This window comes from Indicator indicator, chromosome 1, assembly GCF_027791375.1.
Source record: "Indicator indicator isolate 239-I01 chromosome 1, UM_Iind_1.1, whole genome shotgun sequence".
Taxonomy (NCBI): domain Eukaryota; kingdom Metazoa; phylum Chordata; class Aves; order Piciformes; family Indicatoridae; genus Indicator; species Indicator indicator.
In genome coordinates this window covers 127,971,532-127,994,812 of record NC_072010.1, presented here as the reverse complement: position 1 = coordinate 127,994,812, position 23,281 = coordinate 127,971,532, and the positions used below count along the sequence as shown (strand labels likewise).

Here is a 23,281-nt window from a genome sequence, read left to right as displayed (position 1 = left end):
ATTCTGTGAGATTGTTTCTTTGTGTTGCAGGTCATTAAGCTATGGTGCCATAGGAGTCATTGTTGGCCACGAGTTTACTCATGGGTTTGACAGCAATGGTGAGTCCTGCTGGGTGTGCTGCTCACTTCTGTATGGGCCTTGGCTTTTTGATGTAGTTCTCTTCCTTCAGTAATGCTCTGCTGAGTGAAAACATGCTGAGGTTGTCTTCATTAATTTAATTATGTGCAGTCTTTTTTGGGTGAACCAGATTTGTTGTTGTTATAAGTTTGATGCTTTCTCTTTATTTCAAGTGGAAACTATATCAGGAACACAATCAGAAAGTCCTGATGGGAAGAGTGAGAAGGGTAAAGAGAAAACTTCTGGAAGCAAACTCTGAAGATCATCTAGTCCAAAATGCCATTTTGGAAGCCCACTGAAATCTTTGATCTATTCCTGATGGAGACAGTGGGAAGGGTAAAGAGAAAACTTCTGGAAGTAAACTCTGAAAATCATCTAGTCCAAAATGCCATTTTGGAAACCCACTGAAATCTTTGATCTATTCCTGATGGATACAGTGGGAAGAGTAAAGAGAAAACTTTTGGAAGCAAACTCTGAAGATCATCCAGTCCAAAATACCATTTTGGAAGCCCACTGAAATCTTTGATCTATTCTTGATGAAGACAGTGGGAAGGATAAAGGGAAAACTTCTGCTTCTTAACAATCATAGAATCATTTAGGCTGGAAAAGACCTTGAAGATCATGGAGTCCAATCACTGACCTAACACTACCAAGTCTGCTGCTAAACCACATCTCGAAGCACCACATCTACTCATCTTTTAGATACCTCCAAGGATGATGCTTCAACCACTTCCCTGGGTAGCCTGTTCCAGGCCATGGCAACCCTTTCAGTGAAAAAAATTTTCCTAATGTCCAACCTAAACTTCCCCTGGATGCATTCTTCTGTGGCCTGCCCTTGGTGATTCTGCTCTAGCAGGATGGTTGGACTTGATCATCTCCACAACCTCTCTGGGCAGTCTGTTCCAGTGCTCTGGGACCCTTACAGTAAAGAAGTTCCTACTCATGCTCAGGTGGAACCTCCTGTGCTGGAGTTTCCATCCATTGCCTCTTGTCCTATCACAGGGTGAAACTGAGCAGAGCCTGTCCCTTCCTTCTTGACCCCCAGCCCTCAGATATTGATAGACATTGATCAGATCCCTCTCAGTCTTCTCCTCTCCACACTAACCAGCCCCAGGGCTCTCAGCCTCTCCTCACCAGGCAGTGCTCCAGTCCCTTCAGCATCCTTGTAGCCCTCCCTTGGACTCTCTCCAGCAGATCCCTATCCCTCTTGAACTGGGGAGCCCAGAACTGGATGCAATATTCCAGGTGTGGCCTCAACCAAGGCAGAGCAGAGGGAGAGGAGAACCTCCCTGGCTCTGCTGGCCACACTCCTCTGAATGCACCCCAGGACCCCATTGGCCGCTTGGCCCCCAGGGCACATTGCTGTGCCATGCACAACTTGTTGTCCACCAGCACCCCCAGGTCCCCAGGGCTGCTCTGTGAAGATTCTTGCTCACTGATCTCATTCATTAGTGCCTGCATGAAGACATTCACCTCTCCTTTCTGTCCAGGTAACAGCCTGAAAACCTGGAAGAGCTTGGAATGTTCTGCTAGAAACCCACTTTTGCCTGTTTGCTTTTTTGCTTTCTCCCTTTCCAGGTCGGAAATACGACAAAAATGGAAATCTAGACCCATGGTGGACAACTGACTCTGAGGAGAGATTTAAAGAGAAAACCAAATGCATGATTGATCAATACAGCAACTACTACTGGAAGAGAGCTGGCTTGCACGTATGTAACACACCAGTGGTGCACTCAGTGTCTTGAGTCTGCTTTTTATAGATTTGTCTTCTTATTAATTCCACCCCCTTGGGGCTACCAGCTTCATTCCTCACAACAATTCCTTCCTCCCTCCCTCCCTCCCTCCCTCCCTCCCTCCTTCCCTCCTTCCCTCCCTCCCTCCCTCCCTCCCTCCCTTCCTCCCTTCCTCCCTTCCTCCCTTCCTCCCTTCCTCCCTTCCTCCCTTCCTCCCTTCCTCCCTTCCTCCCTTCCTCCCTTCCTCCCTTCCTCCCTTCCTCCCTTCCTCCCTTCCTCCCTTCCTTCCTTCCTTCCTTCCTTCCTTCCTTCCTTCCTTCCTTCCTTCCTTCCTTCCTTCCTTCCTTCCTTCCTTCCTTCCTTCCTTCCTTCCTTCCTTCCTTCCTTCCTTCCTTCCTTCCTTCCTTCCTCCCTCCCTTCCTTCCTCCCTCCCTTCCTTCCTCCCTCCCTTCCTTCCTCCCTCCCTTCCTTCCTCCCTCCCTTCCTTCCTCCCTCCCTTCCTTCCTCCCTCCCTTCCTTCCTCCCTCCCTTCCTTCCTTTCTTTTTTTTTTTCTTTTTTTCTTTTAAATTTTGGAAGTGTAATAAAAATTCTGTCAGTTTGGAGGAGGAGTGGGCTGGCTGTTTTCAGAAATCTTCTGAAGGGAGGACTGAGGGAGCTGGGGATGGTTAGTTTGGAAAAGAGGAGGCTGAGGGCAGACCTCATTGCTGTCTACAACTACCTGAAAGGAGGTTGTAGAGAGGCTGCTGCTGGTCTCCTCTCACAGGTAATAAGCAATAGAACAAGAGGGAACGGCCTCAAGCTGTGGCTGGGTAGGTTTAGACTGGACAGTAGGAAACATTTTTCCCTGCCAGAGTGGTCAGGGATTGGAATGTGCTGCCCAGGGAGGTGGTGGAGTCACCAATCTTGGATGTGTTTAAAGGTGGTTGGGATGTGGTTTAGGGGTGAACCTTTAGGGTTATTGGTTGGACTTGGTGATCCTGAGGGTCTCTTCCAACCTGAATGTTCCTGTGATTCTGTGTGATTAGGCAAAATACCACTCCCCACACCCTGGTGGCAGGGTTAAACTACTTCTCCCCATCAGGGGTTGGACTTGATTGATCTCTGGAGGTCCCTTCCCACCTCTAATGTACTGTGATTGTGTGATCACATCTTTTTGGAATCAGAGGGAGAGGATGAAGCCTCTGGTCAGGGCTGGTCTAATGATTGTCAGCAGAGCCTATTAAATGTCTTCTGAAGTCCCTAATGAAAACTGAAAAGAATGTAATAGCTTGGTTTATAGATTCCTTTAGCAATTCTGCCTGTTATTTATTACAGCCATCAAATGGATGCATAAACCTTCCTTTATTTCACACCTAGCTCTTGCTGTTTCTTCCCTGTGTGCATGCAGACTCAATTTGTAGCTCACATGGAGGCAGGATGATAGCAGCAGCTCATACAAAAGGACAGGAGAAATAAAGTGCCAGGGAATGGTTTCTGTTTATTGTCTATCAGAGCCATGGGCACCCCTGAAAAGGTGCACCCTATGCAAGTGTCCAACATGAAGGATAAACAGGGTAAATCCCAGACCTTCAGGAATCACAGGATCCCAAGATGTTAGGGGTTGAAAGGGACCTCTGGAGATACCAGAGCAGGAGCATAGAATCCAGCACAGGTCACACAGGAACACATCCAGACAGGGCTGGAAAGGCTCCAGAGAAGGAGACTCCACAACCTCTCTGGGCAGCCTGTTCCAGGGCTCTGGGACCCTCACACTGAAGAAGTTCCTCCTCATGTTGAGATGGAACCTCCTGTGCTGGAGTTTCCATCCATTACCCCTTGATCTATCCCAGGGTGCAACTGAGCAGAGCCTGTCCCCTCCCTCCTGACCCCCAGCCCTCAGATATTGATAGACAGTGTTGGGACTGTGCACCCACACCTGGGTATCCTTTATGGCACAGCGCCAGAGTACATTAGAGGTTGAAAGGGACCTCCAGATATCATCCAGTCCAAGCCCCTTGCCAACACAGGATCACCCAGGGGAGTCTGCACAGGAATGCATCCAGGTGGGTTTGGAAAGGCTCCAGAGAACTCCACAACCTCTCTGGGCAGCCTGCTCCAGGGCTCTGTCACCCTCACTAGAAAGAAGTTTCTCCTCATGTTGAGCTGAAATCTTCTATGTTCAAGTTTGAACCTGTTGTTCCTTGTCTTATCACTGTGCACCACCCAAAAGAGCCTGGCCCCCTCCACCTGACCCCCACCCCTCAGCTATTGATAGACATTGATTAGATCCCTCTCAGCCTTCTCTTCTCCACACTAAACAGCCCCAGGGCTCTCAGTCTCTCTTCCCAGGGGAGATGCTCAAGTCCCCTCAGCATCCTCCTGGCTCTCCCTTGGACTCTCTGCAGCAGGTCTCTGTCTCTCTTGAACTTTCTTGTCCTTTTACCTCTTCTCCCTCCCTTTTTCTCTCTTTTACCATCCTGAAACTAAGGTGAGTCTGATGCCAACCCCCCTATAGTCATCCCTGCAGCATAGAGGACCTGCAAGGCCATCACTGACCTTCAGAGCTCTGCTCAAAACTGGACTCAATTACCTTGCTTATTCCAGGCAGAGCAGAGGCTAAAGATGCTTAATTAAAGATACAGTTTGGTGACACTGAGCCCTCAGCAGGCTGGGTGGGAGGAGAGAATGCTACCCTTGCAGAAATGAGGGTTTCTTCATCAGTACATTGCACTTGGTAATGACAGGAGATTGGCTTTCTCACAAAGTTTAGATAGCTCTGCCTCTCACAGAGGATTCTTTTTGCTCTTGGAATCAATCCTAGGAAATAGCAATAGCTCTGCCTCTCACAGAGGATTCTTCTTGCTCTGGCTCTTGGAATCACTACTAGGAAACAGCAAGTGGAAACTTCCTTGCAGATATTTTTAGAGCCCTGAACACCCTAGCAATTTCAATTCTGTCTCCCACAGTTATTTTTAATTGTGCTGCTTTATCTGACTTAAAAGTCATTTTAACATCCCAGTAGTAGAGTCACAGATTAATAGAATGGTTTAGGTTGGAAGGGACCTTAAAGAACATCTTGTTCCAAGCCCATTTCCCGTGGGACTTGGAACACCTTCCACCAGCCCAGGTTGCTCAAGGCCTCATCCAACCTGGCTTTGAAGAGCTCCAGAAAGAGGGCATCCATGACCTCCCTGGGCAACCTGTTCCAGTGTCTCACCACCCTCACTGGAAAGAATTTCTTCCTAATCTCCAGCCTAAATCTGCCCTCCTCAAGCTTCAAGCCATTCCCTCTCATCCTATCACTACAAGCCCTTGTCAAAAGTCCCTTCCTGGCTTTCTCATAGCTCCCCTTCAGGCACTGGAAGGCTGCTCCAAGTCTCCCCAGAGTCTTCTTTTCTCCAGGCTGAACAGCCCCAACTCTCTCAGCCTGTCCCATAGGGGAGGTTCTCCAGCCCTCTGATCAACTTTGTGGCCCTGCTCTGGACCTGCTCCAACAGTTCAATGTCCCTCTCATGCTGGGGGCACCAGAACTGGAAGAGTTTTGGTGCCCCCAGGATTATGTAGAGGAAAAAAAACCCAACAAAACAAACAAACCCCACCCCCCCAAAAAAAAAAAACCCAAACAAAAACCCCCAAACCAACCAAACAAAAAACCCCAAAACAAACAAAAAAAAACACCCCAAACCAAACAACCTTTGAAAGAAAAGTTTAAGAAAGGGGCTACAGGATCTCATGTGTAACCAGATAAGCAAACAGTCTTCTGGGGGAAAATAATTGATGCTCAGATCAAAGGTCAGGGGACTGGATTCTTGAGTGCACTTCATGTGCTGCTACTACAGTGACCTAAGAGCAGAGCCAGGACAACTCATCACAGCAAATTGTTTCCTGACAGTTTTCACCTTGAAACTCAGTTTCCTTAACCAGAGATAGGATGGCTGAAATTGGCTGGGGTCATTGTCAGCTTGCTTTGGTTTCTTGTTGGTTGGTTGTTTGCTTTTTCCTCTCCCCCCCCAGTTTCCTGAAGCTGCAGACAGAAGGCAGTTCAACAACAGGTCAAATGAGTGATGCTCTTTCATTCTGCCAGGTGAAAGGCAAAAGGACTTTGGCAGAAAACATTGCAGACAACGGAGGCTTGAGAGAGGCTTTCAGGGTGAGTCAATGAAAAATATCTGCAACAGTCTTAAAAGGAAAAAAAATGAAGGAAGAAAGGAAAGAAAGAAAATTAAAAGCTGTCTTTATGCTCCATGACACTTAATATCTCTTTCTTCTCAGGCATACAGGAGATGGATAACAGAGAAGAGAGGAGGAGAAGAAGAACCTTTACTGCCAGGCCTGGAGTTCACACACAATCAGCTGTTCTTTCTGAGTTATGCCCATGTGAGTAGCACAGATGTGATTCAGGGTCCCATCTGTTATCCTGTGTGCAGGGCAGGGATGAGACTGCTTTGTTTCAACAACCTACACCAGCCAGCCCCAGCCTTTTCAGGCCATAAGCAGAGACTTCTCCTCCTAGGACTACAATTCCTTTTCCCTTTTCCTGTTTTTTTTTTTTTTTTTGTGTCCTCATCTGTCCATGGTACCAGAACTGCTGAAATCATTCTTGCTTTTGCACAGTGTTGCCCCAGCAGTTTCTTTCCTCTTGCTGCTTCCCTCCACCATAAAAGCCTTTTGTTGCATGGATTAAATTCTTTCCATTGTAGATTCCCAGATTTCTGGTGCTTCCAATATGCAACATTTTCTGACTGCTTCCTCCACAGCAGCTTTCTTCCCTCTTGCTGCTTCCCTCCACCATAAAAGCCTCTTGTGGCATGGATTGACTCCTTAGCTTCTTTCCCATTTTTACCTTCCCAGATTTCTGGTGCCTGTAATATGCAGCAGTCTCTGACTGTTTCCTCCTGTTGCAAATGTGCCTCCACCATTTGTTACTGAGCACACATTGCTGAAGAAAACTAAGCAGCAGGGAAGAAAATCTTAGTTTATTTTCTCCCTCCCTCCCCCTCATTTGCTCTACACTGTGTGCTGCTGCAAAGCTTTGCTAGTTTTTTGGTTTTTTTGTTGTTTTTTTTTTTTTTTTGTGAAAACATGCAGAAGCAGGAATTATGTGGTGGAAAGAGTCAGGATAAACTCCCCAAAATAAAATTTGCCAGAGCAGTTCAGTTTGGGATGGAAGCAAATGAAGCTCTATTGATGAGCAGACTAAAAAAAGAAAATCTAGAAATAGGAAAGGCAATGAATATGTACAAAATATACAATAGATGTGCAATAAATAGATATTGACAATTTATAAGGAACACAGAAACTCCTCAGACCTCCCTGGATGGAGCCAGGGGACCCACTCACCTCCTACCCAACTCCCTCCCTCCTTCCTGTCACCTCACACAGGAGTCAAAGCAGAGATACCCCTGGCAAGGCCAGGAGAGAGAGAAGTTAAAACCAGAAGCAACAGGAGAAGAAAAGACAGGAAGAGCTCTTTATGCTTCTACTCTATATCCCCATTAGCAAACCAATGAATTCTATAGCCCTTAGCATTATTTTTCCTTTTGCATCCAATGGTAATTTATTTTACTTTCAGGCTTTGCAATCAGGATCTAGGCTAAAGTTCCCCTTTCAAACTGTAACACTGGATCCATGAAAGGATGGGAAAAAACCCATGAGAATAGACCTGCAGAAAGCTGCAAGCTAGCAAAGGTGAAGCAAAATAGGAGGTTTTGGGGGTCTGTGGATTTTGTGCATTCTGTAGTAGGCATCTTAAGAACAGTGACCTTACCTTCTGCTTTGCTTCCAAAGTCATCCCAGACAACATGTCCATTTCTGACTCTTTTTCTTTTCCCTCTTATTTTAGGTAAGATGCAACTCCTTTAGACCAGCATCTGCAAGAGAGCAAATATATGTTGGAGCTCACAGTCCTCCTCAGTTCAGGTAGGTCAAATATTTCCTCAGTGTCCAACAGGACACAAATGGCTGCAGCACACAAGTGCAGAAATGGAGCATGTGAGGAGGGCTTTAAGAGCAAAGACAAACCTGGACTGTGCCCTTTGCCTTAGGCTGAAATGGAACTGGTTTTAGTAGCTTCTCTTTTCCTATTGCAAATGCTTTTACGGGACAATGAGAGGCTTGCACCTGCCTTCAGAAGCAGTAGAATCAGAGCACACTCTGATGCCCTCTTATCATGGCCTGAGTATCCTGAATGTCTTCTCTATCACTTTGCCTTTCTTCCTATGCAATTCTAGTTTAGAAAACAGTGATTATTAGGAGGGTCCTTGATTTAACCTGCCTGTGTTCATTAAAGTGGGTACCCTAAATTATATAATAATGCAAAGCAAAATCATAGCCTCATAGAATTGTCAGAGTTGGATGGGACGTCAAGGCTCATCCAGTTCCAACCCCCCTGCCATGGGCAGGGACACCTCACACCAGAGCAGGTTGCTCACAGCCACATCCAGCCTGGCTGCAAAAACCTCCAGGGATGAGGCTTCCACCACCTCCCTGGGCAACCTGTGCCAGTCTCTCACCACCCTCATGGGGAAGAACTTCTTCCTAACATCCCATCTGAATCTACCCATTTCTAGTTTTTTTTCATTCCCCTTAGTCCTATCACTACCCAACACCCTAAAACATCTCTCCCCATGCCCTGTAAGCTCAGCTCAGGATGAAACTCTTCAGCTGGCCTACAAGAGACACTTTACTGGAAGGAACTGTGGTAGCCCATCCATATTTATGTCTTTGCCCAAAAGGCTTCCCAAAGGTTTCCCCAACCCCAGATACCCATGAACCCAAGAAGAAAATGGAAAATGGGGAACCTTTGACACTACATAAGAATTAGAAAGCCAGAGTTTATTTCTCTGCTTCCCTACAGATCATAGAATCATAGAATGGTTTGGGTTGAAAGGGACCTCCAAAGCTCATCCAATCCAACCCCCTCTGCAGTCAGCAGGGACATCCTCCACTAGATCAGGTTGCCCAGAGCCCTGTCAAGCCTCACCTTGAGTATCTCCAGGGATGGGGCAGACCTTGTGTGACCAAGAGCAGGTTTGGGTTTTTTTTGTTCTGTTGGGATTCCTGTTTGTTGCATTTATTGGACTCAGACTTGTGTGTTTGTCCTCAAAGTGCTACATTATGTCTGTATTTGGCAGAAAATTTGACCACATCTTGAGTTCTGGGCCCCTCCCTATAGGAAGGATGTTGAGGTTCAGGAGCCTGTCCAGAGAAGGGCAATGAGGCTGGTGAAGGGCAAGGAGCATCTGAGGGAGCTGGGGGTGTTCAGGCTGGAGAAGAGGAGGCTGAGGGGAGACCTCATTGCTCTCTACAGCTACCTGAAGGGAGGTTGGAGTGAGGAGGGGACAGCCTCTGCTCCTTGGTGGCAAGAGACAGGACCAGAGGAAATGGTTGCAAGCTGCACCAGGGGAGGTTCAGGCTGGATGTTAGGAAATATTTCTGCAGTGAAAGGTTTGTCAAACATTGGAATGTTCTGCCCAGGGCAGTGCTGGAGTCACCATCCCTAGGGGTGTTCAAGCAGCCCCTGGACCTGGCACTTAGGGACATGGTTTAGTGTTGACCCTTCAGTGCTGGGTGGAAGGTTGGACTGGATGAGCTTGGAGCTCTCTTCCAACCAGATGGATTCTGTGATTCTGTGTTTGCAATGTTTTTACCCTAAAGCTGGGTATCTTATCTGAAGCCTAACCTTGTTTTGTAGTTCCCCCTACAAAACTGACCTTTTAGTCATTTATTTCCCCCTTTTTTTTTTTGTTTTTGGCACCAGCTGACTGCAAATTTCCTTACCTCCAGAAAAACCTAATCAGTGTAATCAGAAGGGTTTCTGCCATGCTGAGCTATGCTGAGAAGTTGATTGTCTGCACTGGAGAGGAAAAAAAAAAGGCAAAACCTTCCCCACTGCATAACAAAGAAGGTGGAAATGCTCATAATTGATATCTCAGTAGCCACTTTTCTGCTTTTAACTCAGTCTTGCTGTTTACTTTCATCCTGTTGCAAATTTCAAGCCAGTGCATTCCAAGAGGTTTCAAAGCCCAGGGAAAAGCAGCAGACAGCCCAAGCCAAATCTTCCAGTGGTAAAATAACAGTTTCTGACAGCATGAAACAATACAGACATGGAAGTAGGAGCCAAGGACAACTGCATGCAAAGAGAGGGCTCTTCCTCCATGCCTGAAGGTGCCAGGCTGGGATGCAGGCACATTGCCTAGCTTGTGTGAGGCAGGGATATGTTGCTTTTGCAGTTTCACACCAGCTGTGGTGGAAGGAAGAGAGTCTTGGGGCTGGTCAAGGTAGGAGCCTCAGGAAATGTATTTCAGAAGTCATAGAATCATCACAGAATCACAGAATGGCTCAGGTTGGAAAGGGACCTCAGAGATATCTGCTCCAACCTTCCCAGCATGGGCAGGGACACCTCTCAGCTAGACTCAGCTGCTCAAGTCCTCATCCAACCTGGCTTTGAACACCTCCAGAGAGGAGGCAGCCACAACCTCTCTGAGCAGCCTGTTCCAGAGTCTCACCATCCTACTGCTGAAGAACTTCTTCCTAAAATCCAGTCTAACCCTACTCTCCCTCAGCTTCAGACCATTCCTTCTTGTCCTGTCTCTAGACACCCTTATGAAAAGTCCCTCTGCAGCCTTCCTGCAGGATCCCTTCAGCTATTGGAAGGCATCTCTAAGGTTCCCCTGGAGTCTTCTCTTCTCCAGGCTGAACACCCCCAGCTCCCTCTACCTGTCCTCAGGTGCTCCAGCCCCTGGATCTCTGGACTCACTCCAGCAGCTCTGTGTCCTGCTTATGCTGGACAGCATTGGAGGTGAGGTCTCACCACAGCAGAGTCAAGGGGCAGAATCCTCTCTCTTGCCCTGCTGGCCACACTCTTCTTGATGCAGCCTAGGACACAGTTTTCCTTCTGTGCTGCATGAGTGCACTGCAGGCTCAGGACCCATGAAATGCAACTGGTTTTCATGGAGTTTCTAAGAAAAATGTTTCTCAAGTACAGAATGAAACAGAATCACAGAAAACATCTGGTTGGAAGAGACCTCCAAGCTCATCCAGTCCAACCTTCCCACCCAGTTTAGGGTCAACACTAACCCATGTCCCTAAGCACCAGCTCCACACACTGCTTGAACACCCCCAGGGATGGGGACTCCAGCACTGCCCTGGGCAGAACATTCAGATGTTTGACAACCCTTTCACTGAGAAATATTTCCTAACATCCAGCCTGAACCTCCCCTGGTGCAGCTTGGAACCATTTCCTCTGCTCCTGTTGCTTATCACCAAGGAGCAGAGGCTGCCCTCTCCTCACTCCAACCTCCCTTCAGGTAGGTGCAGAGAGCAATGAGGTCTCCCTCAGCCTCCTCTTCTCCAGCCTGAACACCCCCAGCTCCCTCAGATGCTCCTCGTAGCCCAGGTGCTCCAGGCCCTTCACCGAGGTTGTCTTCACACTAACTTTGCTTCTCATGAACCTTTTGCTTTTTTAAACTGGGCCTCTCAGTTCAAGAAAGATGTTGAGTTTCAACTTGTCCAGAGAAGGGCAATGAGGCTGGGGAGGGGTCTGGAGCACAGCCCTGTGAGGAGAGGCTGAGGGAGCTGGGGGTGTTTAGCCTGGAGAAGAGGAGGCTCAGGGGAGACCTCATTGCTGTCTACAACTGCCTGAAGGGAGGTTGTAGCCAGGTGGGGGTTGGTCTCTTCTCCCAGGCAACCAGCACCAGAACAAGAGGACACAGTCTCAAGCTGTGCAGGGGGAGGTTTAGCTGGATGGTAGGAAGAAATTCTTCCTAGAAAGATTGGCCATTGGAATGGGCTGCCCAAAGAGGTGGTGGAGTCACCATAGAAGCATAGAATCAGTCGGGGTTCGAAGGGACCACAAGGATCATCCAGTTCCAACCCTCATGCCATGGCCAGGGACACCTCACACTAGATCAGGCTGGCCAGAGTCTCATCCAGCCTGGCATTAAACACCTCCAGGGATGGAGCCTCAACCACCTTCCTGGACAACCCATTCCAGGCTCTCACCACTCTCATGGGGAAGAACTTCTTCCTCACATCCAGTCTGAATCTCCCCACTTCTAGCTTTGTTCATTCCCCCTAGTCCTATCACTACCTGATATCCTAAATAGTCCCTCCCAACTACCCCTGGAGGTGTTTAAGAAGAGCCTGGATGAAGCACTCAGTGCCATGGTTTAGTTGATCAGATGGTGCTTGGTCTCGAAGGTCTTTCCCAACCTGGTTCATTCTGTGACTCTGTGTAGATGGCCTGGAAAGCCTGCAAATGCAGCCTGACACAAAGCCCCCTGAACCATTCTGAGCTGTGCAGTGTTCAGCAGCAGACAAACTGAGCCCCCCTCACCTTTCTTGTTGCAGAGTTATTGGCGCCATGAGCAACTTCGAGGAGTTCCGGCGAGCTTTCGGCTGCCCACCCAACAGCACCATGAACCGCGGGGCAGAGTCCTGCCGCCTCTGGTAGATGTCCCCCTGCCAGGCCTCCTCTCCAGAGGGATGGAGCTACAGTGTGACACCTGCTGCAACCTGAGCTCAAGCCCACTGCTGGCATCACGTTTAGCCATCTGGGGAGGAAAATCCTCTCTCTTATGACAGAAGCAGCATAGGACGGTCTGGGTGGGAAGGGACCTCCGAGGGTCATCTGCTTGTTCCAGTGTGGTGGGCTGAGCAATCCCTCCCACATGAACAACTCCAGGCTAGCTCAGTTCAGAAGCAGATGAAGCTTCAAACTACCACACTGGGCCAACCCATGATGATGAGCTACATGGATCTAGTAAGTCTCTATTCAGAGCCTAGAATCACAGAACCACAGAATGTTAGGGGCTGGAAGGGACCTCAAAAACTCATCCAGTCCAACCCCCATGCCAGAGCAGGAGCACCTACAGCAGGTCACACAGGAACATATCCAGGCAGGTTTTGGATATCTCCAGAGAGAGAGACTCCACAAACCCCCTGGGCAGCCTGTTCCAGTGTTCTGTCACCCTCACAGGGAAATCATTCTTCCTCCTGTTCCCATTCTATTGAAAATAGAAGAGGCTAGGTTGTCTTTAACAAGAATTAACAAAAAACCCCAACTCCTTTTATCCATACAACTACTCCTGCTCATCTGCAGTTGCATTGCTGCTGATGGGGGATTGCCATTATCATCTCTAATTCCTGATTTATTAGTCAGGCACAAAGTAAATGCTAAGATCCAGCTTCAATCTACTTGCTCTGCAGGGGTGTCATGCAGAATGCTCCCACACAGACACACACAAAGTTTATTCTTTCTTGATGAAGAGATTCATGAGATGTGCTATAAAGCCCAGCTCCGATCTGCTGTGAGGGAGAAGACTCTTCAGCACTTTAATTTGTCACTGCCCAGCATGCTATAAAGGATGGAAAGAGAGAAGACTTTGTCTGAATTGAGTTTAATGTGCCAGCTTAGTGCCTCAGCTCTGGGAACAGTTTCAAGCTGAGAAAGCACCTTGTGGTTTCCATCTGCTAGGACCAACCAGAAAAGGAATACCTTTCAGATTGTCGCCTCTTCTAATTTTAGAACAGCTTCTGAGAAAGAAAACCCCAAAGCCTGATGAAAAATCCAAGGCTTGCAGAGGGAATTCCCAGCACCCAGGATGCTGAGAAAATATTACCAGCCCTCATTCCTCTTTCCCTTGTGGGCAGTTTGTTTCCCAAAGGGATGTGCTGGGCTGCAGCAAGAGAAGCACAGCCAGCAGGGTGAGGGAGGTGATTCTCCCACTATGCTCCACTCTGCTGAGACCCCATCTGGAGCATTCTGCCCAGTTCTGGAGCATCTATTACAAGAAGGATCTGGAAGTGCTGGAATGTGTCCAGAGAAGGGTCATGAGGATGAGCAGAGGGCTGGAGCTGCTCTGCTATGGAGACAGAGAGAGAGAGTTGGGGTTGTGCAGTCTGGAGAAGGCTCCAAGGAGACCTTCTTGTGGCCTTCCAGTATCTGAAGGGGGCTACAAGAAAGCTGGGGAGGGACTTTTGAGGGTGTCAGGGAGTGATAGGACTGAGGGGAATGGAGCAAAACTAGAAATGGGTAGATTCAGATTGGATGTTAGGAAGATCTTCCCCATGAGGGTGGTGAGAGACTGGAACAGGTTGCCCAGGGAGGTGGTGGAAGCCTCATCCCTGGAGGTTTTTGCAGCCAGGCTGGATGTGGCTGTGAGCAACCTGATCTAGTGTGAGGTGTCCCTGCCCATGGCAGAGGGGTTGGAACTGGATGATCCTTGAGATCCCTTCCAACCCTGACAATTCTATGATTCTGTGATTTTTTTTTTTCCCTTTCTGCTTCACCTTCACTGCTTTTTAAGCCTGAAAGTTTATATTTGGAGATTCCTTAGTGTCTTGAGCCTTCCACAGGAATGTAAGCAGTGTGTATGTCTGTCCTCATGTTCTGGACAGGGCAGGACAGCTATAAGAAAGGAAGAAGAATACATGACTTAACCCACAAACCCACCACAGAGTACCAGCAGGATTTGCCTTGTCTGGATTAGAAAGAGCAATTCTGGAGTAGAGGACTTTGAAACACAAGCATGGAGGCTGAGTTCTTCATTTGGTTGCTAAGAATATTAATAACCCACCCCACACTTTTTATTGCAGCAGAAAAACCTAACTCTTACTAAGGAGCATGATGGGGAACAGCTTTTTCTTCCTCAACAGCAAGATACACTTTTAAGTGGTATTTATTTATACCTTGTGCATTAATTCCTTTTTACATGATGGTTTCAAATGGGAAGGGAGATTCTGGAGGCTGATTTAATTACTACCAATCTATCTATGTCTTTCTGTGGATATGCTTTTATGTATGTGTATATATATATATATATGCAAAAATATATAAGGATTCTTCTATTTGCTTCAATTTTATTTTATCAGTGTAGAAATGTTAGTAATCACAGAATGGCTTAGGCTGGAAGGGACCTTTAAAGGTCATCTAGTCCAACCCTCTGTAGTCAGCAGGGAAACCTTCAACTGGAGCAGGTAGGTCAGACCAACATCCCAACCAACCTGGCCTGGAATGCTTCTGGGGATGGGGCATCTATCACCTCCCTAGGAAACCTGTGCCAGTGTCTCCCTACCCTCAGTGTGAGAAATCATAGACTCATAGAATGGTCCAGGCTGGAAGGGACCTCCAAAGGTCATCCAGCCCAACCTCCCTGCACTCAGCAGGGACATCCTCAACTACATCAGGTTGCCCAGAGCCCTGTCGAGCCTCACCTTGACTATCTCCAGTGACGGGGCCCCAACCACCACCCTGGGGAACCTGTTCCAGTGTTCCACTACCTTCATAGTAAAGAACTTCTTCCTAACATCCAAGCTAAATCTGCCCTTCTCTAGTTTGAAGCCATTGGCCCTTGTCCTGTCACTGCAGGCCTTTGCAAACAGTCTCTCTCCATCCTTCCTGTAGCCCCCTTCAGGTACTAGGAGGGAGTAAGAGAGGCCACAGCCAGGTTTTTGTACACAGATTTTAGCAGTTGAGTAGTGGCCTCCACACTGCCAGGAAAGACCTTGCTGCTGACTGGCACATTAACTGGTGGCAGCACTTCTTGGAGACTCCTAGCTGTGGAGGGAGGTTTGCAGTGCCTTGGACTTTGATCTTGCATATTCCCAGAAGAGCATCCCAGCCTGCCTCACCTGCCCACTTTTCAGCTTGAGCCAAACAGGTGATGACACAATTTAGTTTGCCTTGGAAGTCAGCTGCTTAGGTACCACTTGGAAAGCAAAGCCAGAGGTGATTCACCACAGTCTTAAAACTTGGTGACCAAAGATGGCCAAAATGGTGATGGTTTGGGGGAAGGGGAGGAATCTGTTTTAGCAGACTCTCTGGCCCTGCTTTCTTACCATATTGTGCCTCCTGGGTCTGTGCTGGCAATGCATCAACCCAATCACTTACTACACCTATGCGAGCAAATCCTTCTACAGAATCACAGAAAACATCTGGTTGGAAGAGACCTCCAAGCTCATCCAGTCCAACCCTCAACCCAGCACTGAAGGGTCAACACTAAACCACGTCCCTAAGCACCATCTCCACACACTGCTTGAACACCCCCAGGGATGGGGACTCCAGCACTGCCCTGGGCAGAACATTCCAATGTTTGACAACCCTTTCACTGCAGAATTTTTTCCTAACATCCAGCCTGAACCTCCCCTGGTGCAGCTTGGAACCATTTCCTCTGCTCCTGTTGCTTGTCAACAAGGAGCAGAGGCTGCCTCCTCCTTAGTCCAACCTTCCTTCAGGTCGTTGTAGAGAGCAATGAGGTCTCCCTTCAGCCTCCTGTTCTCCAGAGTGAACACCCCCAGCTCCCTCAGGTGCTCCCTGTGTGTCCTTCTCCCTGTATGTTCCTCTCCATGTCCTTCTCCCTGTATCTTCTCCCTGAATGTTCCTCTCCATGTCCTTCTCCCTGTATCTTCTCCCTGAATGTTCCTCTCCATGTCCTTCTCCCTGCATGTCCTTCTCCTTGTATGTCCTCCTCCCAGGGCTTTGGAACTATTAAATTTTTAACAGACTGTGCAATGATCCTCCCCCATGGCTTTGGGAATCTTCTCTCGCAGGGATCAGGAAGGGAAGGATCACCTCTGAACGCAACATTTTTTAACCTGTCTGCATTGGAAGAGATATTTTTCTGCTGTCTAGACATAAATGAACAACTTCTACTCCTGCCCCATATCCCCTTTTTTTGGGCTCTGAAAATACACTAAAACTTCTAAGGAATTAGGGACATCATGAATGGTGCTCAAGCTGGGGCTGGATGCTGAAGGACACAAAACCTCAGCTGCATTTCAAGCTCTGCCTCCCGCCCTCTGCAGGGGGACTTCAGCTGCCTGCAAGGAGGAGCAGTATCTTCACTCTAAATGTCTCAATTACTTAGAGAATAATAATAACAACAACAACAACAACAACAACAACAATAATAATAATAATAATAATAATATCATAATGATGTGGGGTTTTGACAGACAACTTTTTAATTCTTTTTTTTCATCAAATTACAGACTTAGAAGTATATCTCACAGCAATATTATATATATATATTAAAAATACATAATAATATATATTTATATAAATATATATATACATAAATTTATATATTTATAGTATATAAATATCATATAATATATATTTATACATATTATAATATAGATATATCCATTTTATATATAATATATATTACATATTCTATATATTATAAGTATATATTTTTACATATAGAATATAGAACATGTGTTATATATTATAAATATAATATATATATTTTATATATAATAGATACAATATAAATTTACATATACAACATATTTTTAAGAATATTTATTTAGCTTTCCTTTATATACATTTATATATATATAATATACATATTTATATTACATATTATATCCATTTTATAAATATGTTACATATATATTTTATATATCATAAAAATATATTTTTCTATATAACATATTACACATATGTTATACATTACAAATATAATATATATATTTTATATATAATATAGACTTTTGTACACAACATATATTTATAAGTATATATTTATATATAAAATATATTTTTATATAAAATAATTTTTCTATTTATATTTTTATGTATATAATATGTAATATAATGTTAAATATATTAAATATGTATTTAATATATACATGTATATTAACTTTTATTTATATATAAATATATTTTATACATGTAAATATTATTATAAATGTAAAATATATTTCTGAAAATTTATCATTTTTATATATATATATAGATATATATATATATATATATATATATATGTTTGTATATAAACACCCCATGTATTCATATATATATATATATCTGTCTCCAAGGACATATGACAAGCCTGCCAGCTCAAGAGGCAGAATTACAGTGAGCTCAGAGATATTTTTTGTGATGAGTTCTTCTCCAGCTGGGTGTTTTGCAGTCCCCTACTCGCTCTGTTTGCACTTTGATAATTTTTCTCCTTGCAGAGTGCATTGACTGCCTGCTTAAAAACCCCCAGTTGTGTTGGCCAATAAAAGCCAAAGTGCTGCAGACTTCTCCTGGGCTTGCATAGGGCCGGAGCTGCTTGGTGTGGCACTGCCTGACTCTCCAATGCTGCTTCTGTCATCTCCAGTCCATATGAAAAGCAATAAAGAGCAGGGTGACACAGCCCCGGGCTCTCAAGGCTCCTCTTACTGCCTGGTGGGCTCTGAGGGACTCCCTCTCTGAGTGGGCTGTCCAGCCAGCTCCAGGCAGAGATTACTAAACTCTCTGTGCCTCCTGCTAATTTGCAGGAGGCAATTAAAACGACCGTGGGATGAGTTGCTGTAGGAGGGCAGGCAGCAGAGCTGTCCCAGCTGGAAGCTGGAAGCCACTAGGGTGTAACAAAAGGTGAGAAGATCCACCTGCCTGTCAGCCTCCCTCTTCTGCTCTTGCCCCTCTTTGCTCCTTGTCCTGTCCCACCCTTCAGCCTTGCTTGGTTTTCAATTGTTTTTCTTTCTTTTTTCTCTCTTTTTTTTTTTTTTTTCTTCCCCAGAAGCGTTTTTAATGGCATAAACCCCAGGGCTGTGCCCAAGTTTGAACTGCAGCTCTCTGCCAGTTTTGGTCTCCCAGCATAAGAAGGACACAGAACTCTTGGAGTGAGGCCAGAGGAGGCCACAAGGATGATCCAAGGGCTGGAGCACCTCTGCTATGAGGATAGGCTGAGGGAGCTGAGGGTGTTCAGCCTGGAGGAGAGAAGACTCCAGGGGGACCTTAGAGCTAACTTCCAATAGCTGAAGGGATCCTACAGGAAGGCTGCAGAGGGACTTTTCATAAGGGTGTCTAGAGACAGGACAAGGGGGAATGGTTTGAAGCTGAGGGAGGGTTAGACTGGATTTTAGGAAGAAGTTCTAGTGAGACTCTGGAACAGGCTGCCCAGAGTGGTTGTGGCTGCTTCCTCCCTGGGGGTGTTTAAGGCCAGATTGGATGAGACCTTGGGCAACCAAGTCTTGTTGAGAGGCATCCCTGCCTGTGGCAGGGGGGGTTGGAGTAGATGATCTCTGAGGTCCCTTCCAGCTTGAGCCATGGTATGGTGCTGTGATTCCCAGCCAGCACAAAGGAGTAGTTTTGCTGTGCTCCCAGGTTGTGGTGTGACTGCAAGTAGCTCAGCTTCCTCCTTTTCCTCACCAAGTACTTTATGAGCCTGATCAACACTTGTTCAAGGGCTGGTTGGGTACAGGGACTATACCAAGGTCTCAGACATTGTCAGTTAGCTCTTCTGTGCTAAGTGTCCTACTTCTTGTCTCTGACAGTTTCCTGGCACTGCTTGGGTGCCTCTAAGTAGTGATGCTGACCCACCTGAAGGCAGCATGAAGCCCATGAGCAGCAAGGAGCAGTTGTAGCTGGTGGGTACAACAGCTGCAGCTGGCCTTGTCTCATCTCTGGAATGGTGGTGATGCAGCTGTGGAGAGCAGTGAAGGGGAAAAGGACCTGAGGGTCCTTGTGGATGGGAGGTTGACCAACAATGTGCTCTTGTGGCCAAGAAGACCAATGCCGTTGAGGGTGGTGAGACACTGGCACAGGTTGCCCAGGGAGGTGGTGGAAGCCTCATCCCTGAAGGGTGTTCAAGGCCAGGCTGGATGTGGCTGTGAGAAATCTGCTGTAGTGTGAGGTGTCCCTGCCCATGGCAGGGGGGTTGGAACTGGATGAGCCTTGAGGTCCTTTCCAACCCTGACAATTCTGTGACTCTGTGGTACTGTGTGAACAACCCAGTGTGTGGCTGTTGAGGGAAGGCGAAAAGAAAAGAAAAGATTCCTGAGGGATTCTCCACCACAGTATTGTGTTTTATTAACTGGAAGATCAAAGCTGGAAGTGACTGAGAATCAAGATATAATGTGTTACACTAATTTGGGATCAAAGGAAGACATCTAATGATATCATTTTAATCATCCCTAGCCAGCAGAGCTGAAACAGCTTTACACACGAGGGGAGACACAAGCACAGAGGCATCTGCTAACTCTGGGTGTCAGCTTGGGTGCAGAGCTTGTTAGAATCATAGAACGGCTCAGGTTGGAAGAGATCTTGGAGATCATCTACTGCCCATCATGGGCAGGGACACCTCTCAACTAGACTCAGCTGCTCAAGGCTCTCTCTGCTCTGCTCTTGTGAGACCCCACCTGCAGCACTGCCTCCAGTTCTGGTGCCCCTAGCAGAAGAGGGACATGGAGCTGCTGGAGCAAGTCCAGAGGAGGCCACAAAGATGATCAGAGGGCTGGAGAAACTCCCCTGTGGGGATAGCCTGAATGAGCTGGAGCTGGAGAAAAGGAGGCTCCAGGGAGACCTTAGAGCAGCCTTCCAGTACCTGAAGAGGGCTTACAGGAAAACCAGGAAAGGACTTATTACAAGGGCTTGTAGGGATAGGATGAGAGGGAATGGATTGAAGCTTGAGGAGGGCAGATTGAGACTGGAGATTAGGAAGAAATTCTTTCCAGTGAGGGTGGGGAGACACTGGAACAGGTTGCCCAGGGAGGTCATGGATGCCCTCTCCCTGGAGGTGTTCAAGGCCAGGCTGGATGAGACCTTGAGCAACCTGGGCTGGTGGGAGGTGTCCCTGCCCATGGCAGGGGGTTGGAACTGGATGATCTTTAAGGTCCCTTCCAACCTAAACCTTTTCCACTAATCTTTATAAGAACATTCCTTCTCCTAGTCTCAGCTGAAGTAAAATGTCATGGTCTGACTTCAGCTGGATAATTATTAATTGCAGCCTGGGACACGAGGGCAAAATCTGGAGCCTTCCTTTAGTGCAGACTCTCATTATTTCAGCTGGGCTTTCCCTTTCTCCTGCAGTCAGATCAGCAACAGCCAGCAGCTCAGAGCTGCCAGCTCAGTACTCCTGGCAAGTGAGAAAAAAAAAAACACCCAACCACAAAACCATGTGTTGAGGCAATCTCTGTGTCTGTGCTCAGCATGCTTAGTTTGGGTTTAATAAATCCAGTACCAGGCTTTCAGAGGCAATGAAGGGAGGAGAATTCTTTGAAAACAAAGCTGCTGTTGAAAAGAACACAACACACAGGCAGCAGAGTGGAGTGTGGGGTGGTTTTGTTTGGTTTTTGGTCTGTTTTGTTTTTTGAGGTCTGTGCAGCTGCTTTGTTTCTTGAGAGGATTTTAATCAAACTGATTACACAGAGAAGCAAAGGGACTTTTAAGGCAGTGTGGTGATAATCAGCCAAAAGAGGAAACAAAAGGGGTGTGTGTGTGTGCCTTCTCTCATAGCCCTCAGTTTGATTTCACAGTCTCACAGTGTATCAGAGGCTGGAAGGGACCTCCAGAGATCATCAGGTCCAACCCCCTGCCAGAGCAGGAGCACCCAGGGGGGTCTGCACAGGAATGCATCCAGATGGGTTTGGAAAGGCTCCAGAGAAGGAGACTCCACAACCTCTCTGGGCAGCCTGTTCCAGGGCTCTGTGACCCTCACAGTGAAGAAGTTCCTCCTCATGTTGAGGTGGAACCTCCAGTGCTGGAGTTTCCATCCATTGCCCCTTTGTCCCTGGGCACAACTGAGCAGAGCCTGTCCCTGTCCCTTCCTGCCTGACCCCCACCCCTCAGCTATTGATAGACATTGATCAGATCCCCTCTCAGTCTTCTCCTCTCCACACTAACCAGCCCCAGGGCTCTCAGCTTCTCATCAGGCAGTGCTCCAGTCCCTTCAGCATCCTTGTAGCCCTCCCTTGGACTCTCCAGCAGAGGTTGTTGCAGGTTGGATTTGTTCCTTCTTTCCCTTTACCAAGGAATCTTCTTCCATGGATGAGCACACAGCTCTCACTGCATGCTCAGAGTAATCAAGCAGAATCCCTATGGAATCACGGAATGGTCTGGGTTGGAAGGGACCTCCAAAGGTCATCCAGTCCAACTCCCTCTGCAGTCAGCAGGACATCTTCAACTGGATCAGGCTGCTCAGAGCCCTGTTGAGCCTCACCTTGAATAACTCCAGGGATGGGCTCTCAGCTCCCTCCCTGGGCAACCTGTTCCAGTGTTCCACTAACCTCATGGTGAAGAACTTGTTCATAACACCCAATCTAAATCTCTAATTTCAAACCATTGTCCCTCATCCTATCACTCCATGCCTTTGCAAACAGTCTCTCTCCATCCTTCTTGTAGCCCCCTTCAGGTACTGGAAGGTTGCTCTTAGGTCTCCCTGGAGCCTTCTCTTCTCCAGGCTGAACACCCCCAGCTCTCAGCTGACATCAATCCTTCTCTTAGCTTTACAGCAACAACCTCAGGCTGGAAAGTCACTCAAAAAAGCCAGGAGTGCAGGCAGCACCTCCTTTAGCAGCCTCCTTTTTCTCTCCCTGCCATTTTCACACCTGCTGTATTTAATGAGGAAATGTCAGAGATTTCTGGTAGCAAAAGCAGGGAACGTGTCGAACCCTCCATGAGCTACAGCACAGTTCACCCAAAACATGAAGATTAATGACTGGCAGCAAAGTGGAATCTTGAAAGGGAAGAGCAGGACCACATTTTTCTCTTCTCCTGTGTTTTTTTTTTTCTATTTACATGTTGGGGAACACTGTCACCTTTCACTGGGAAGACAAATGGGAACAGAAACCCTCCTTGTCTTCCAACCTTTTATTTGCACCCAGGAAGGCCTCAGTGCTTTGTCCCCTGAGTGTCTGCTCAAGCATGGATCCTTTTTAATTATTATTTTTGTGTGTGTCTCCCCTCCCCCTCCAGTGCTGTCTTTCATCTTTCCCAACAATGATGTCTCACACTTGACAGAAGTGGTGGCACTCCCAATCGTCTCCATCCAATCCCCAGGCAGCTTGATTAATCAAGTGCTTATCTTCATGCCCCATGGGGGAAACCCAGAAGTTGCCCAAGTGAAAAGAGATGTAACGTGCTGGCAGAGTGTTAAAATGCAACTGGTAATTAATGTGCATGGTGAGATCAGAAAAAAAAAAAACAAACAGAGAGCAAGAACCAGGCTCCGGGAAAGGATTTGAGAGGTGCAGTAACAAAACAGAACAATGATTTTCAATCTCTCTTTCTCTCTCTGATGTCTCTTAGAAGATGAATTTTCTCTAAGCTGTTTGCTTTGAGGATTTGAAATCTTCCCTGGAGATTTCCAGCTGACATCTGGAAATTATCCCTTTCCATCTGGGTACTGCTTCCAAGTCCTGTAAAATGTAGATGTGTTTGGTTTGTTCCCTTGTGGGAAAAGACTCCAGTCAGCTCTTCCTTAGGTTTTCTTCCTGCCAATGGGATGAATGGAACTAATTGACTGTAATGTAAGGATATAGAGGGAGACCAGAGAAGCAGCTGGAGTATAAATTAGCAAGGGATGTGAAGGTCAAGGAGAAGGGCTTCTGTAACAGAGCTGCAAAGGGAAGTCTGGAGAAACTGAGAGCCTGCTGCCAAGCACAGCTAGAGATCAAGGGACAAAGGCTGTGGAAAAGGCTCAGGTAGTTTGGTGCCCTTTTGCCTTTTTTTTTGCTC

The 23,281-nt window shown here is 46.9% G+C and overlaps 1 protein-coding gene across 1 annotated transcript in view; it reads left to right on the top strand.

The window, feature by feature from the left end:
- The window catches only part of PHEX (phosphate regulating endopeptidase X-linked), a 101,733-nt gene extending 89,450 nt beyond the window's left edge, over positions 1 to 12,283 (top strand). Inside the window, 6 exon segments of the mRNA XM_054383967.1 lie at positions 31 to 98; positions 1,696 to 1,826; positions 5,915 to 5,980; positions 6,103 to 6,207; positions 7,673 to 7,749; positions 12,181 to 12,283. Of these exon segments, the coding sequence (XP_054239942.1) occupies positions 31 to 98; positions 1,696 to 1,826; positions 5,915 to 5,980; positions 6,103 to 6,207; positions 7,673 to 7,749; positions 12,181 to 12,283 (550 nt within the window).
- Positions 12,284 to 23,281: the final 10,998 nt, after the last annotated feature.